General features: G+C 36.4%; 1 protein-coding gene across 1 annotated transcript in view; it reads right to left on the bottom strand.

The window, feature by feature from the left end:
- pc.1.L (pyruvate carboxylase, gene 1 L homeolog) overlaps positions 1–16,056 on the bottom strand; it is a gene marked incomplete at its 5' end in the record, with an annotated part of 159,199 nt that overhangs the window by 114,685 nt on the left and 28,458 nt on the right. Inside the window, 1 exon segment of the mRNA NM_001089757.1 lies at positions 12,303–12,454. Coding sequence (NP_001083226.1) covers positions 12,303–12,454 — 152 coding nt within the window.

The raw sequence follows: 16,056 nt of genomic DNA, 5'->3' as shown, positions 1-16,056 counted from the left end.
CATAGACTCCATTATAATCAAATAATTTAAAAAATTAATGATTTTCTTTTTCTCTGCAATAATAAAACAGTACCTTGTACTTAATTCCAATTAATGTGTAATTAATCCTTATTGGATGCAAAACCAGCCTATTGGGTTTAATCAATTAAATCATTTTTTTAAGGCATGGTGATTCAAATTACGGAAAGATACCTTATCTGTAAAACCAAAGGTCCCGAGCATTCTGGAAAACAGTTTCCATTCCTGTACATGTAACAATTACCATTACTTTGATCTTATGCTTTAAAGTTTGTAAAATAAGATGCACCCAAGCGTTAATATTATTAATATGTTTTTAATACACTGATTCCTGCAATAGTTGTTTCCTACTTCAAAATTAACTAAACACGTGGTTTGACATTTACTTTCAACTAATATAGATATATTTAGATATATATGTATGTATATATGTACATAGTTGTTTTGGGCATTTTAAAAATTAGTCAATTAGCAGATGGCAGGAGAAGCAGAATGGACAACTTGCAGAGTGGCGAGTAATTTCCACACATCCGGATTAAGCCACCCTGCATTGTTTATACTGCATCTCTATTGTGTGAAATGGGTCACACTGACTTTCAATCTGAATTCATAATGGCAAACTTTACTTTCAGAATTATTTTATGGTGGATAGCCAAAATCCAAAGTGTTTTTTTTTTCTCTCCAGTGGGAGATCAGTAAACAACTATAGTTTCTAAGCAACTAAAGAGAAATCTCAGAGAGTGAGCGAGATGGATAAAACCGCATTTAGCAAGCTGCCTAGAAAATAAAGCCTGCACTACCTGATGGAACACAGCATGGACATTGCAAAAATGGCAGGATGATTTACCCTCTCTTCACATTGCACTATATCAAACGTCATCCAGCAGGGCCCATTTAACAAGAAAAGATCATAACAATTGCATTTCATTATGTAAAAGAATACAGACAAATAGTTTTTTTTTGGTCAGAACTTGGTTCCTAATTTCAGCAAAGATTACATGACATGTATCTATGATGTGATTAAAATTTGAAGTGTCAAGTGCCGGATTACAATTAATCTCAATATTGTCTCAATATCAAGCAAAAATAATTTCAGAGAAAAGAAAACAGTACACACAAACAGCTCATGTTCCTTGTCGTACAATTACCAGACTAAGAACTTTCCAATATAAAGGCATAGAACCTTAAATCAATGACAGAAAAACAAATTGCCAGCCATACAAACAGTGGTGCAACTACAGAGGAAGCAGAATGTACAGTTGCAGGGGGGTCCCTGTGGGCAAAGCTTTTTTGTTTTGTCTTACTTTTATTTGGCTATTCATCTTCTAAATGGTAGTGTATTAACTAATACCAACTCTGCCCACCAGGTTTCCTTCTGGAGCATTGCTGAAAATGGTGATGAAGCAGAACTTACTGTCCATATACTTCTTTACATGCAAAGCCTGTCCCTCAGCAATTCACATTACATGCAGTTTTCTAAATTTGTAATTGGCAAAAACAACATTGCTTGAGCTAGGAAACATTTATTTTATTCTAATTAGAGCACTAACGTTTGCAATCACGTATCTTTGTCACTGGATAAGTGTAAATAAGGAATGTATGAAATGTATAAAACACCTCCTTTAGTTAGCAAACCAGTTCTAGTTTTGAGAAAGTTATTGAAGATACATTAAGAGATGCTGGAAGCAAAAATATTTAATAATTGTGAAATGTAACAAGATGAGATTTGTATATTCTGCCAAGAGACGTGTTTTAGAAAACTAGAAGGCAGCAGAGAATAAAGACAGATTCTTTGTAATACAGCATTTTCTACACAGACAGCCAGGGGGCACGTGGGATGTTAACGCTCCAATGACAGACAAGTCAAACAAGGATGTTTATCACAGGATTAAGGCTCTAATGGGCCTGGAGCTGCAATCTAGACCAAAATCCTTAAGGTGGTTGTGCGATAAATCATCAAACAACAAAACTATATATGTTCTGCTACTGTTCCAATACTGTTCTATTTTATAATAGAAAAGAAAATAACACTTTTTGTACATTTATATTTGTTGCAAGCCTGAACATATTAATACAATGAACAATAGCCATAAACCTATTGCCCTGGTTGGAATTGAACCATGAAGTCCAACTTTGCAAGGTGCAAGTAGTTTACCATGGCAATATAGCTATACATATGTTGGAGAACTAACCCCCCCCCCCCAATAAGAAAAGCCCCATCTACTACACTAGATAGTCCTACCCACATATTGCATTATTCCAGAAAGTGCCCCTGGACAGTATGCTCACTTATTTATGCACCAGGGCCAGCCCCCTTCTAGTTACGTTACTGCTATTAGGCGAAAACTGCACTGGCCCAGAATTCTTCCAGCAAGCACCACAGAGCAATTGTCTTCTGACTGCTGCGTATGCCCAGAATTTTAACTAAAAAGTCAGCTATTTCATTCTACTGCATCTGTGTCTACCCCGGGAAATTTGAAGATAGAACAAGCCTGAAGTTGGTCGCTCTGTGGTACTCACTAGAAGAATTCCGGGCCAGTGCAGTTTTCTCCTGATAGGAGCACTGGTCCGGGGTTTCAGGTAAGTACATGCAATCACTTGGGGGTGCCTAACTTTTGGCACCTCCAAGTTAAAAGAACTTTCCTTCTCTTTTAAGAGTTAGCATTGGTATTGCTTTGTCCTTTATGTTATAATTGTGCTTTTGGTGGCTCTCTTATAGTTTACAGAGTAGACTTGCTGTATATTTGTGAAGGGGAGGAATAAATAAAGGGTCTATCCATCTTATGTGAATTGAGTCCATCTTCCACATTTTCCCAACCCCCAATGAAAGAAAAAATATAGAGAGAGTGGCAGATCTCATACCAGTGCTTAAAAATATACTCATGGCTTAGGTTAGGGTATATGTCAAGAAAGAACTGGACGACAGAGACCAGTACATTAAGTACGCTCATCAACATTTTATGTATAAACCGAGAGAGAGCAAGATAAGCTCTGGGTTGATTTTATACTGTACGGCGTAGTGTAGAACAAAAAAAATATAAATACATTTACACCTTTGTTATTCAGTTAAATTGAAAGTCTCTATTTTTGTTTTATATTTTAAATAACCAAATAACTCTTCTCAGGATATATTATACCCACTTCTAGAATACATTGGATGGGGGGGATATTGGCTCTTAAAATATAGATATGTAGGAAAATCAAAGATACAAGTATTCCCATATATTGCTAAAATAATGCACCTGTGCATACCTGTAACTTCTAAAGCACAGAAAATATACATCATCATTATGGATATGGATTATGGATATTGTTTATCTGCCACATCACTTATGCCCTGCAGTATCGCCAGAATGTCTTTCATGAAAGTGGCAGGTCGGCATAGAACAAAAAAAAGCACACATCTCTCCCACACGTCAAATCATGCTGCATGCTGTAAAATATGCATGATGTTCTCAAGAGATTATTACAAAGATCATTTTTTCTCATTTTCAAGGATTCAAACACTGTACATCCTTTGTCAATCACAAATAAATAAAATACTAAGGTATTACCCTTGAATACAAGTGAAGCTGGATTCACAAACTGTCAGTCTTTCTGTGTCGGTTATAACAGTTATAACCTGGTATACACATCTAACGTGGAGAACCCCTGACACCTGAAAACATTTAGACAGCTCTTTGCAAGCTGCCTGTGACTTATACTGTATAAATGTTTTTCATAACTCTCCCTAAGCTTCCACTACCTTTCCACTTCTTCCTTCCAAGTTTCTGCTGCCAGACGGGGAAGGGCAGGGAACTGCTGAAGCCATGCCGCATCTGATATATTACAAACTGTGCTATCTATTTCCCCTGGATAGAGAGATAACTATTTGAAAAAAGCAATAGTCAGGTACAACAAAGTTTTTCCATAAACTAGAACGCATATTTGTGTTTATAAAGATATTTTTACCTTCATTACAATACTATAAAATGCATTCCTTTGTCTCTCAACCAACACTGACACGCCTGCCTAGACTACTGCAACTTAAAACTTAACACTAATTTGTCTTTCTGCTCTGCTACTAGAATCCTCCTCCCCTAACCTAAGAAAAAAAACCTGCTCATCCACTAGCCCTTTTCTGCACCAAGCTAAAGCTCTGTATTTGTATATAGAGGCATTTCAGTGCTCCATGGTCCCTGAACTCCTCCCCTCTGAAGTATTTCACTCCACTGGGTGCTACATTGGAGGTACCTCTGTCCTTTTGGGATTATTTAAATTTTAAATAAATGTATGATTGTTTTGAGCACTAAAACATTTTCATAAGTTTTGGACTACTTTAGAAAGTAGCTACAACACTTATGTGTCCCAAATGGCCATTTTCATGTTAGTTGGAGGAAAGAAAGCTAGGGATGCTTTGCCGCCCACTGTAGACGAGATTAATAGCAAGCAACAAAATATCTCATGTGTCATTGCCCTTAAAGTCAAGTGTTTTTAATGGACTGGACAGCTTAAGATAACAGGTGTGGGTAATCCAATCTTAGTTGAGGTTGCTCATATTTAAATATACAGACTAGGGTTTGGATTTGGCTAATTTGTTTAACGAAGATTTGGTATTTGCCTGAAAAAAATTATCTTAAGACATGGTAAAAATGGTAAATTCAGTGCATCAACAAATTTATGTGCTATTTAATAACTGTTATTTTCACCTTCAAAGTATCCCCTAAAGTGGTGCTTCGCACATGTGCTGTCTTCAGTGTATTGTACAATTCGGAAATACAGTACTGTTTTCTGCAATCAAATATCCATAATTCCCGTAACTATAGCTACAGTAAGAATGCCTACTGCACGTAGATTTCGGATGCTGTATTACTACAACATTAATTTTGCCCATTTTACTCTGTGAAAGCCATATTAAAAATTTCTACCCTTCCAACAAAATGTTATTTGCTTGATTCATTCTTGCTTAAAATATACAGAGATTGTTTTATTTGTCTATTTATTCCCCACTTTTTTCAAATGAAGAGAAAAAGTTTACATACAATATAACATGCTCTCCTTTAATACGATTAAGAAAACATATAAGTATTCATTTCCAATTCTGTTTAGTGATTTCAATAGAAATCTAATAAGAAAAATGCAACATCTGGGTTAAAATAATGGTTGTATGTGTTGCGATAAATGGGGGTCAACTTGAAATTGCTAATGTTAAGTCAAAGGCATTTGGCTACTCACACGGTTTCACAATTCCCACAACAAACCTACAAATGCAAAGCAACCATCTGAGATTTCTACTGATTATCACAATTCTTTGTGGGACACAGGCCTTAAAACAGCCTGATTGTAAAATATAATTATTATATAGTACATGTTATAGCTGAACATGTGCTTCCTTTACAAATGACAATCAATAACTCATGTTATAAGAAATTATGAAATCACAGTAGGAGGCCAACAAGCTATTAATGAGCACGTAGATCAAAAGGAAGGATTTTGCTGGTTTTGTAAATCCCTATTAATAATCAAAATGTATAACAATACCAGTCAAAACAAAGTCCTCCTTAAATGGAGAGTAACCTGTTACTGGCAGAAATCCATGACACCAGATGGCTTACCAACAATGTATTTGATAAGATTTACTGACAACAAATATTTACTGTTCTCCATGACATGAAATTCGATGGAAACAGAATATATGCTGGTGTAGCTCATCCTCTTAGCATATACCTGGCAAAAATGTTTAAGACACTTGAAATGATTTAAAGTATGGACTCTGAGGGATGCAGCAAGGGACAGCAGCCAACTGCTGTCTACCGTCTCTGTTAAGCTTTTGAAACTGTACACCTTCTATTAATGTTCCAGCTGTATTTTTCTTCGGCATATATAAAGAAGGTTATAATATCAGAACAAGAAATCGAAAAATATGGATTTGAAAACTTAACCAGAACACATATCTGCAATTATCTGACTCATCCAACAGTGACCTGGAGACTGGAAAACACTGCTCCAATGTACAAGACTGTATGAAGACAGAATTCCGTTTGTCAAGCTCTTGTGATATTCATTTTGTAGCCTAAAATAATTATGTCTCATGTTGATTGTATAAGTCATATAAGGTGTAAATTACCACTGCAAATGCAGTGAGCAATTTTGAGCATAATCTTAATGTTTTTACCCACAATGTAGTGTTTTGCCCAAAATTCCAGCATTGTTGCAGTATGAGTCGGGTCCAGTGTAACTGCAATCAAAGTGTTAAAATTTCTGCAATTGTATTTGTGCTTTGATGTGAATCAAATGTAACTGCAGTAAAAATTTTCCGGTTGGTTTAATTTCTGGCATTCAGGATGAGTGTGCCGTGCCTTATTTTGTCCACCATTACTAAACCAAGCCATAGCGCCAGAGTTCTGACAGGGGCCTGCTCCAATGCAACCTATTTCTTGGGCACAACTATGTGACCGACAAAGGCCACTGTGTGAATGCTGGTGGTAGCGCCTGGTTCAGGTGACTGTATTTAATTGGTTCCCCTATCAATAGGCACAGCTGCACTTGACTTGTAACTCGAAGGTTTGAGATTTTATATTGAAACAGATCCTAGCATATAGAAATGGCATATCTATAGTGGAGTAAAAGTTACCTACATTCTGCTAAATCACTTCCAATCTCCAGCACTACTACCAAACTTTTAGTTGTTTGCTCTGCATTAGGAAGGTTGTATATAGTTCCAAAAAAAAAAAAAAATGTACGTATTTGATATCAATTACCATTTTTTTGCCAGCTGTATATTCAAGTGTAGTACAGTGGAAACATTAGAAACAGTTTGTTAGGGCAATAGCACGCAAGGAGTTTTTTAAACACAGTAAATATCTTTTTGCATTTTCCCGTGATTACGCCAGATTGCAATGAGCAATGTATTTTACTTGTGGAGATCAGAAGCTTTCACAAGGGGAAGATGTACCGCAGATGGCAAATCTACTCACATGCCAGTACCCTTAAAAGTGGGGAGGTTTAGGTTGTGTGCTTACACACGATCTTATTTAAATCTTTCACTGCTGCTGAATTTAGCATTCACAGATTTCAGTCAAACGTTTACATAGGAAAACTTTTTTTTATTTCAGGAAGACCTGTTTATTTATTTTAAAGGGGTAGTTCACCTATCAACACTTTTTCTATTAAAAAAGTTTTTGGATAGCTCACCAGAAATAGGCTTTTTTCAATTAACTTCTGTATGTGACTGTTTTTCTAATGCGTAAAGCTTAATTTTCACCTTATGTCTTTCTAAAGCTGTTATTATTGATACAATAGTTGCTAATACTTCACAAATGCTACTGAGAAATATATCAACTAACGTATTCAATTGTAATAGTTCAGAATCTGCACCTGGATTACTGAAACACGAGAAAACACCAAAGAACACCAGAGAACATTAAACTTTACACTTTAATTCTGGAAAAATGGTCAATAATACAAAATGTAAAGCAATTTAAAAAAAAAAGTATTCATTTCTAGTGAACAAACTGAAAACTAGGGATGTCGCGGACTGTTCTGCGGCGAACTTGTTCGCGCGAACATCGGCTGTTCGCGTCCGCCGCAAGTTCGCGAACGTCGCGCGACGTTCGCCAATAGGCGTTCGCGTCAAAATCGTTCGACCATTCGACCATTCGGTCGCTAAAATCGAACGATTTTCGCTCGATTCGAACGAAAATCGTTCGATCGAACGATTAAAATCCTTCGATCGTTCGAATCAAACGATTTTCGGATGTTCGAAGTTCGCGAACTGTTCGCATTTTTTGCCGGTGTTCGCGAACGGCGTTCGCGAACACATTATCGGCGGTTCGCTACATCCCTACTGAAAACAACTGACTGGAAACAAGAGTTTGGAAGGTCAGCAACCACTTTAAGGGAGAGAGAGCCAGAGCGATAGACAGTCCCTTTTAAATGCTGGTGGGGTGCTTCCCATTTTATAGAAAATGCATATAAACATTTACTTGTGCATCATATCATATATAAACTTTAATAAATTTGGGAGCACTTCACTTGCAATTTTAACAGGTCTTCATTTATAAATTATTTTATGCTTGTGCTGGTAGAGGTAGAAAGCAGAAACCTTAATTACCCCTAAAAAGTATATCTCCTCTTTCTGTAGCATTACCCTTTCTTAAACATATGGTCCAGTTCTAAGTTTAAAACGGAAATAAGTTCTCAGATAGAATGTAACTGGTTGAAAGTGCTGGGTACTTTTGATTATTCTATGGCTTTATCTGATAAATATGACTTTGATTCATAATATTTTTTTGCTTTATTTTTAAAGATATTCAAATTTCTTGATAATTTAAAAAAAAAATTCTGATTTTTTTTTTTTTTCTTTGTCAGACTTTGTGACAGGCATTCCAACAAGGGTCCATACATGGTAGGCAACCCAGGGGTTGATTCAATTTACAGGAGGCTTCTCCAGACAGAATACTAAGTAATAATCCTAAACATGCGGGCTTATGTCAGCTTCAATGTCTTTGTGCAATCCCAGTTTATACAATACCCTTCAGTCTATCAATGTTGTCAGTTAGTGTGGTGGGAGGAGTAGTCCGATCTGGTCAAGGTTGGAGAGGCAAAGATGGAGCATGACAAGAGTGCTTGCTACCAGGGTTTATGCCATGTAGTTACATAGCTACATGATGAATGGAGTGGGAGAATAACCAAGAGGCCCAACAGTGCCATGTAGCTCACCCTCTACAGACCAACCATCTAACTATAAATCTGGCAAGAGCAGGTCCTTCTAAATTAATTTTGATAACCAGGATTGTTAAATAAAATGCTTGAAATACTGAAGAGGAAATCCTTTATTGTGATATTATTTAGAAGCTGACTTGGCACTGCAGAGGAAAATAACAGCAATATACAAATCTTTCTCCTCAGCTACAATAGCAATAAAATAATAGTGGTCTTTGGTATTTTCAGTGTTTGTGCTGCCCTCTACTGGAATGCCCTAGATTTTACTGGGCACATAAACTAAACTTTACTGCATAACTGCTAAACTGTCAAAATGACTCCACTATTAATGGCATCCATGTGCCCTTAGAACCTGGATGCAGAGGCGACAGATGACCCCACTAATAATTTTTCAAGATACTTAAACTGCTGACATCTAAAATGCCTGTTGCATCTAGAAATTAACTTCATCTGCTATCTGAGGCAATATATGGGTATAGTCATAAGAGGAATTTACTTTCAGCACTTACAAATGGAAAAAACTAAAAGCTTCATAAAAGTACAATTCAAAAGATAAAACTGCTTTACGGAATTCATAAACATTTTAATATAGAACAGTTATATTATGTATACCATTTCAACTACGATCATACCCAAACTGGCAATCTGTGGATTCTGGCAAATGCCAGAGGGGCTACTGTAAAATGTTATAGACAGTTACTATTTAGTGGGCCTATAGGGCTGTTTATGCCTCTGTTTACTTGAAATGCCAGGGTTTATTGTGAATTTCAGACCAAATCTGATGCCGATGTACTGCCGACTTGATAATCTATATCCGACATCCACATTACACTTATATGTGTAGTTTTTATTGTAGGAAATCATAAAAACCCTTTGAAAACAAGATATCACACTACTATATCTCTATTACCATATTTGTCATCATACACAAATGTATATTAATTTTCTTTAATACACATATCACTTCCAGTTTGAAAGCTTTAAGTTTGTTATGGTTGGGCTTGATTCGGTACCAGGTAGACAAAAATTAAATATATCACAAAACATATAGGGCCCTTGGCAAAGGCTTTCCATCCCAAATAAAAAACTGCACAATAAAAATCCACAACGACTGATTTTATGATTAAATTTCAATCTCCATTAAGAACTTTTTCAAGGTTTATACCAGAAGAGTAGTTAAAGTGATAATGCCACTAAAAATGTTTTTTTCAAAATATTAATCTACATTAAAAAAGTTACCTATAAATCATGTTGATCATTTTTCGTTGATGGTTCCGCTTTTATAAGTAATTGTTAGGGATGCACCGAATCCACTATTTTGGATTCGGGCGAACCTTTACGAAAGATTTGGTCGAATACCAATCCGAATCGTAATTTGCATATGCAAATTAGGGGTGGGAAGAGGAAAACTATTTTCACTTCCTTTTTTTGTGACAAAAAGTTGTACAATTTCTCTCCCCACCCCTACTTTGCATATGCAAATTACTATTCGGATTTGGTTCGGCCGGCCAGAAGGATTCGGCCAAATCCGAATCGTGTTGAAAAAGGCCGAATCCCGAACCGAATCCTGGATTCGGTACATCCCTAGTAATTGTTACTTGAACTTCTTAAACCTGACTGTTTTGCCAACCTGACTGTCCTTTCTTAGCATGACAGTTAACGTTTCTAATGCGAAGGGACTCTTGCTGCACAAATATGGCAGCTCCCTCATAGAGGGCCATGGGAGTAAGAAAGAATGTAAAAACATCAGGCAAAATTACAATACATATAAAAAAAGGTTATTTTCTGGTGTCAGCATCACTAACGCAGTCCCAAAAGGAATTTTGGCAACAAAGGCAAGTGCAGACAGACCAAAGAAAGCAAAGGAATTGTAGCACTGTAATTACTGTCAAGCAAACTGACATCTACTGTAAAAACTACACAAACTTTCAAGACACCAGACAATTACTGCAGGTCCATAAAAGAAAATAACTGCTTAGACAGCTCAGACCACAACCAGAAATATGTTTAGCCTTCATTCAAAATAAGAGAACATCTGAAAATTACAAAGCCATTAATGAAGGCAACAGTGGTAATAATTCAAATGGTATATAAAAGAGAGAGTGCTTAAAGGGGTTCTTTAACTTCAATTGTTTTCAGATAAGACATCAGAAATAGTCACTTTTTCAATTACTTGCTATTTCCTATTCATGATCATTTTTAAAGTATCACTCATTTCTTGGCTTGTTAGGTCAGACTGTTCTAAATTCATACATAAAGTGATAAAATTCTCATCTCTGGCTCTGATGAGCAGGAACACTGTTTGATTAAAGGCAGTTAGAATTAATACAATAATTACTAGTATTTCACAGATGCTTTTGAGAAATGTATCAACTAATGTAGCAAATCGTAACACTGAAAAAAAGTGTTTGGAAGGTGCATAACCATCCTATTAAAGGGGCCGTTTAGCTTCAAATCAGTTTTTATATAAGAAATCTTGTATTCTACAATAGAAATGCAAAAATTTACATAGTATTTTAAAAAGATTTAAAAATATATATCAATCTCTACTTAAAAGTCCCTTTAAAGGAAAATGTTGCAAGCAGAAGTTAGCAACTCAGATATTAACAGGGTGAGCCCATGAATTGCAGATGCTCTATGTTGCACATAGCACAGACTTGTTTTATTAAGAACCAGATGGACTGAATAACCTCCACACAGCAATACTTTTCAAGAGGTAGAGCTAATGACTAGTGGGGCACTTCATTAGCACATACAGATGCACTCAGCTGATGCAAAGTAAGAGACTAAAATAGGATGTTCGTTGCAGGCAGCAGTATTATAAAATGTTCCTAGAGTATATTCAACTAAAAGAGAAAAATGGCAAATGTATTGTGCAATGAAAACTATATAATGAGTATTGTATAAAGGCCATTAGAGAATAGTTATATATATTTAAAATATAAAATGATATGAAACACAAATGTATACTCCCTAATAATGAAAGTATTAAGATTAATACTATATTCTTTTGACAGCCACCTTCCCATTAGAAAAAAAAACAGGCTATTAAACTATAATGGTGTAGTGCCACTTTACATTGTATTTCCATGAGGTAATAGTTTATTTTCCTTTTCCCTAAAAATTACTTAAAGGTGTTACCGTCTAATATGGAGCTGTAAAGTAACATGTTCATAGGAGGGGCAAATTCCTAGTTTATTCTCAGTACTGGGAGATAAGACAACATTTTGCTAGCCTATTTGATCCCCTGTATTCAACACAATTCCAATGAAAACTCTTAGGTCTTAGGGCCATGTCATGGGGAGGTATTTTCTCCATCAATGTTGTCTACACTGGGGGAGAAAATCCAAATCCACATCTTTCCTCAACATCACTGTGCACTGTGGGGCACAGCATTGGCCTGTTTGTGAGGATTTCTGGGTTAAAATGCATATTCTCACATTTTGTGCTAAAACTCACCCCATCTGTGCACTAACAGGCTGATGCTGTGCTAGGCATTGCACAATGATATCCGGCTGGAAACTATTTATGTGATAAAGAGAAGTGAACATCACAGCTTCTTAAACATTTATGTAGCTCACCTGTTTTGCCAGTTTTACAGAGTCATGGGTCAGTCTGTCTCTGAGCTGAAGGTCCAGCTGTGCAGCTGGGGCTATTTCAACCACTTTCTGGTGCCTTCTCTGGACGGAACAGTCTCTTTCATACAAATGTACCACATTTCCATATTTATCACCTGAAGAGCATATAAGGTAGAAGCAAAATGAATAAATAGAAATTAGCCTGGCAAAGTCAGTGCTATGTTATGCTGTATATTTGAATATGCTTACAACAGGAGATCAAAAACAACCATATTCCTACTGTTTTCTGTGAGCTCAGGACAAAAGTTAGCAACTTGAAAGTAGAGAAAGGGCAGCAGCAAGAAGATTGCAAAGGTCAGGAAACAATCCAAGGATGTAGTGGCAATGGTCAAATTCAGGGCCATGTAAGCTAAAAGTAACAGATCTTTGAACAACCAAAACATTCTGATTATAATCAATGCATAGCTTTCTTTCAGAATTTAAAGAGTACTTGAGAGAGGAGAGGATGGCTAAAGAATTCCTGCAAGACAAAAACATATATCATTTTTGTAAATACCAATCTTTGGAGAAGTAAGTCTTCAACATATACAAGGATATTTCTTAGAACAGAAGACAAGTTAAATGGGGCAAAACCGAGAAAATAAATTTTACTGCCTTCTGCAAGAAAGTAGAAACCAAGGAAGAAGCTGACATTTCAATAGTGAAAGTGGCAATGTCATGTCAAAGACCTGTGATCTGTAGAATCATTCAAGGATTGTTGTCCATCAATGCCTGTAAATAAACTAGAATTCCAACAGATCTAATGAAGTATAACCAAGTAGCTAAATATTGGAAGAAGCTCAATTATATATGCATGCAAATTTGATCCCAATAAGCATTGAGCCCTACAGACTAACCTTACATTTTAAATCTACAACACATCTTGTTTGCCAGGTTATTATATCCGATTTTCTTAGACTCCTATAGATCCGCTACGGTACATATAAAAAGGAGGAGACCTGATTAATTCAAGTCTATGCCCTGAAGAATGGTATTATAGGTAGATAGCAGCATGGATTTATGAAAGACAGGTTATCTGATCTACTGATTGAGGGCACTGAAAAGATGTATCTGTGTGTCATTGACACAAAATAATGCATAACTACCGAATCCATTCAGGACCTGTCATCCATACAGGGGAATCTTGACAAACTGGCATACTTGACAGCAGAGGAAATTCAATGCTGATAAATTTAAAAGTTATACATTTGGGCATTAACCATATGTATGCTATTTATACACTTAATAGGACCAAGATATGGAAACACTTGATCATGGAGTGTCTAAGAATACTTGTGGATATTAAATTTAGCTTTAGAAGTAATGCAGGTTAGGAACATGGAGGGCCAGCAAGGTATTAAATCCAATAAATTATATAATTTATGGGAGGAGAGGGTTATTCTTCACCTTTACAAAGAACTACAAAGGCCCCATCAAAAATATAAAATTTTGGTTTCCAATATAACAGAAAATGCCATATAGATTTTTAACATTTTATATATGTGCAGGTTGCATAAAAGAACCAGGATGCAATTGCAGAAATAACCTCACCCAGGAATACCTACTATTCTGCTAGGAAAAAAGGTGATCCGATTGCATTGTGCTCCTACTCCTGGGTAAAGGCTTACAGTCATAGGTTCTTCTCAATATTTATATCTGACACTCTAGTCTTGGAACACCTTGGAGTAGCCTGCTCTAAATGGCAACACATTAACATTCTCTGAAATATTTCCAGGATCTTTAATAGGACCTCTTGGGGCGTGAAGGGGGATGCAGCTGCATTACTGATGGTCTTGTACTTGCCAAGGACTTATGTACTTTGTTGAAAGCCTTATCACACACCTCATTAAGCAAGCACAAACTGAAAAGCAGAAAGGGGGACATGGCAAGACATAGCCATGCTAAGAAAATGTTGGCTCAAGGTCAAACCGTTAAACAATGGAAGTGGAAGTGTTTTTCCTCTTGAAATCACAGAAAATAACATTCCTGTCAGATAATTTTTAAAAAGATATACAAATAAATATACTGTACACTATGACATGCATACAGTGCATAATTAATATATCCTAACAGCATACAACAGCTTAACAATGGCTGACCCTGTGGCTATTGTGATCCCTAGAATTAGAGGGGTAAAGTGAGACTTGAATGATTAAATGGAATGTAAAAATATTGTGCTGCAAGGCCAGGTTACCTGTTTCACCTCTCATTTAGATACTTTTGTGTATTTGTCATTCCATAATCCAACCAATTTGTTCAGGAAAATGCTAGTGTGTGTGTGTCTGGAATATAAATAAGTTAGTGTGTAAGCGTGTGGAATATAGAAATGTTTGTGTGTGAGGATGTGGGTGTAACAAAAATATAAGCACTTACTTGGAATACAGATATGTTAGCGTGTGTGTGGAATACAGAAAGTCATCTGTGAGCGTGTGAAATATTGACACATTAAATTTACAAATATTAGTGTGCGCGTTTGTGTATGGAATATAGCAATATTGTACTCTGAGTGTGTTGAATATGTACTATTGTATGCGCAGTATATGTCTAGCTTGGCGTGGAAATGTAAGGGTGTGGCCATGTGACCACTGTTTGGTTTTTGGAGTGACAAAAGCGGTGGGGACGCTGGGGACTGAGCACCCAACGAGGAGGTATTGGAACAGCCAATGGGAGGGTCTATTTGGGGGTCTATTTGGTGTGAGAGAAGAGTCCCATGAAGAAAAAACTTCAGAAATCATTATTAACTCTTTTTGTGTGAGATGGTGCAAACCATTATACCCTAGGGCAAAGGTTTACCAAGTTTTGCTCTTAATAATCCTGTTTGTCACAGGAAAAATGCACACAACTGCAAGACACAGGAGATTTTTTGCAGTGTGTGTAAATTTACTCTATCATATAAAATGTTACTCCAGAACCAACATGGTATGTTTTTTTTAGTTGTAATATTTGTGTGTAGGCAGCCATCTCAGGTAATTTTGCCTGGTCATGTGTTTTCATAAAGAGCCAGCACTTGATGGAACTGCTTTCAGACAGGTTATTGTTTCTCCAACTCCATGTAACTGAAAGAGTCACAGAAGGACTGGGATTTGTACGAGAGTGCTGTTCTCATATCTACCAGGGAGCTGTTATCTTGCATCAGGGCACTGTTATTTTTTTACCTTCTCATTGTTCTACTGATAGACGGCTGGGGGGAAGGGTGATCTCAGTCCAACTTGCAGTGAAGTGTTTCTGAAGTTTCTCAGAGCACAACTTACATGACTGAGGACACTTGGGAAATGAACATGTCTAGCCCCATGATAGATTTCAAAATTAAACAAAAGAATCTGCTCTTTTGAAAACTGTATTTCAATGCAGGCGCAGCACTATTGAAGGGGTGGTTCACCTTTGAGTTAACTTTTAGTATGTTATAGAATAGCTAATTCTAAGCAACTTTTCAATTGTTTTTTTTCTTATTTTGTTTATAGTTTTTGAATGATTTGTCATCTCCTTCTGACACTTTCCAGCTTTCAAATGGGGGTCACTGACCCCATCTAAAAATCAAATGCTCTGTAAGGCTACAAATGTATTGTTACTGCTACTTTTTATTACTAATCTTTCTATTCAGGAACTCTCCTAATAATAGTCCAGTCTCTTATTCAGATAAATGCATGGTTGTGAGGGTAATTTGGACCCCTTGTAGGCCTAATTAATATTGACTGACATTTTCAGAAGCCCCTCTAGT

The sequence above is a fragment of the Xenopus laevis genome, chromosome 4L, assembly GCF_017654675.1.
Source record: "Xenopus laevis strain J_2021 chromosome 4L, Xenopus_laevis_v10.1, whole genome shotgun sequence".
In the NCBI taxonomy this organism is placed as follows: domain Eukaryota; kingdom Metazoa; phylum Chordata; class Amphibia; order Anura; family Pipidae; genus Xenopus; species Xenopus laevis.
Note: the sequence above shows the minus strand (reverse complement) of the source record. Positions and strands in the feature narration are given on the sequence as shown.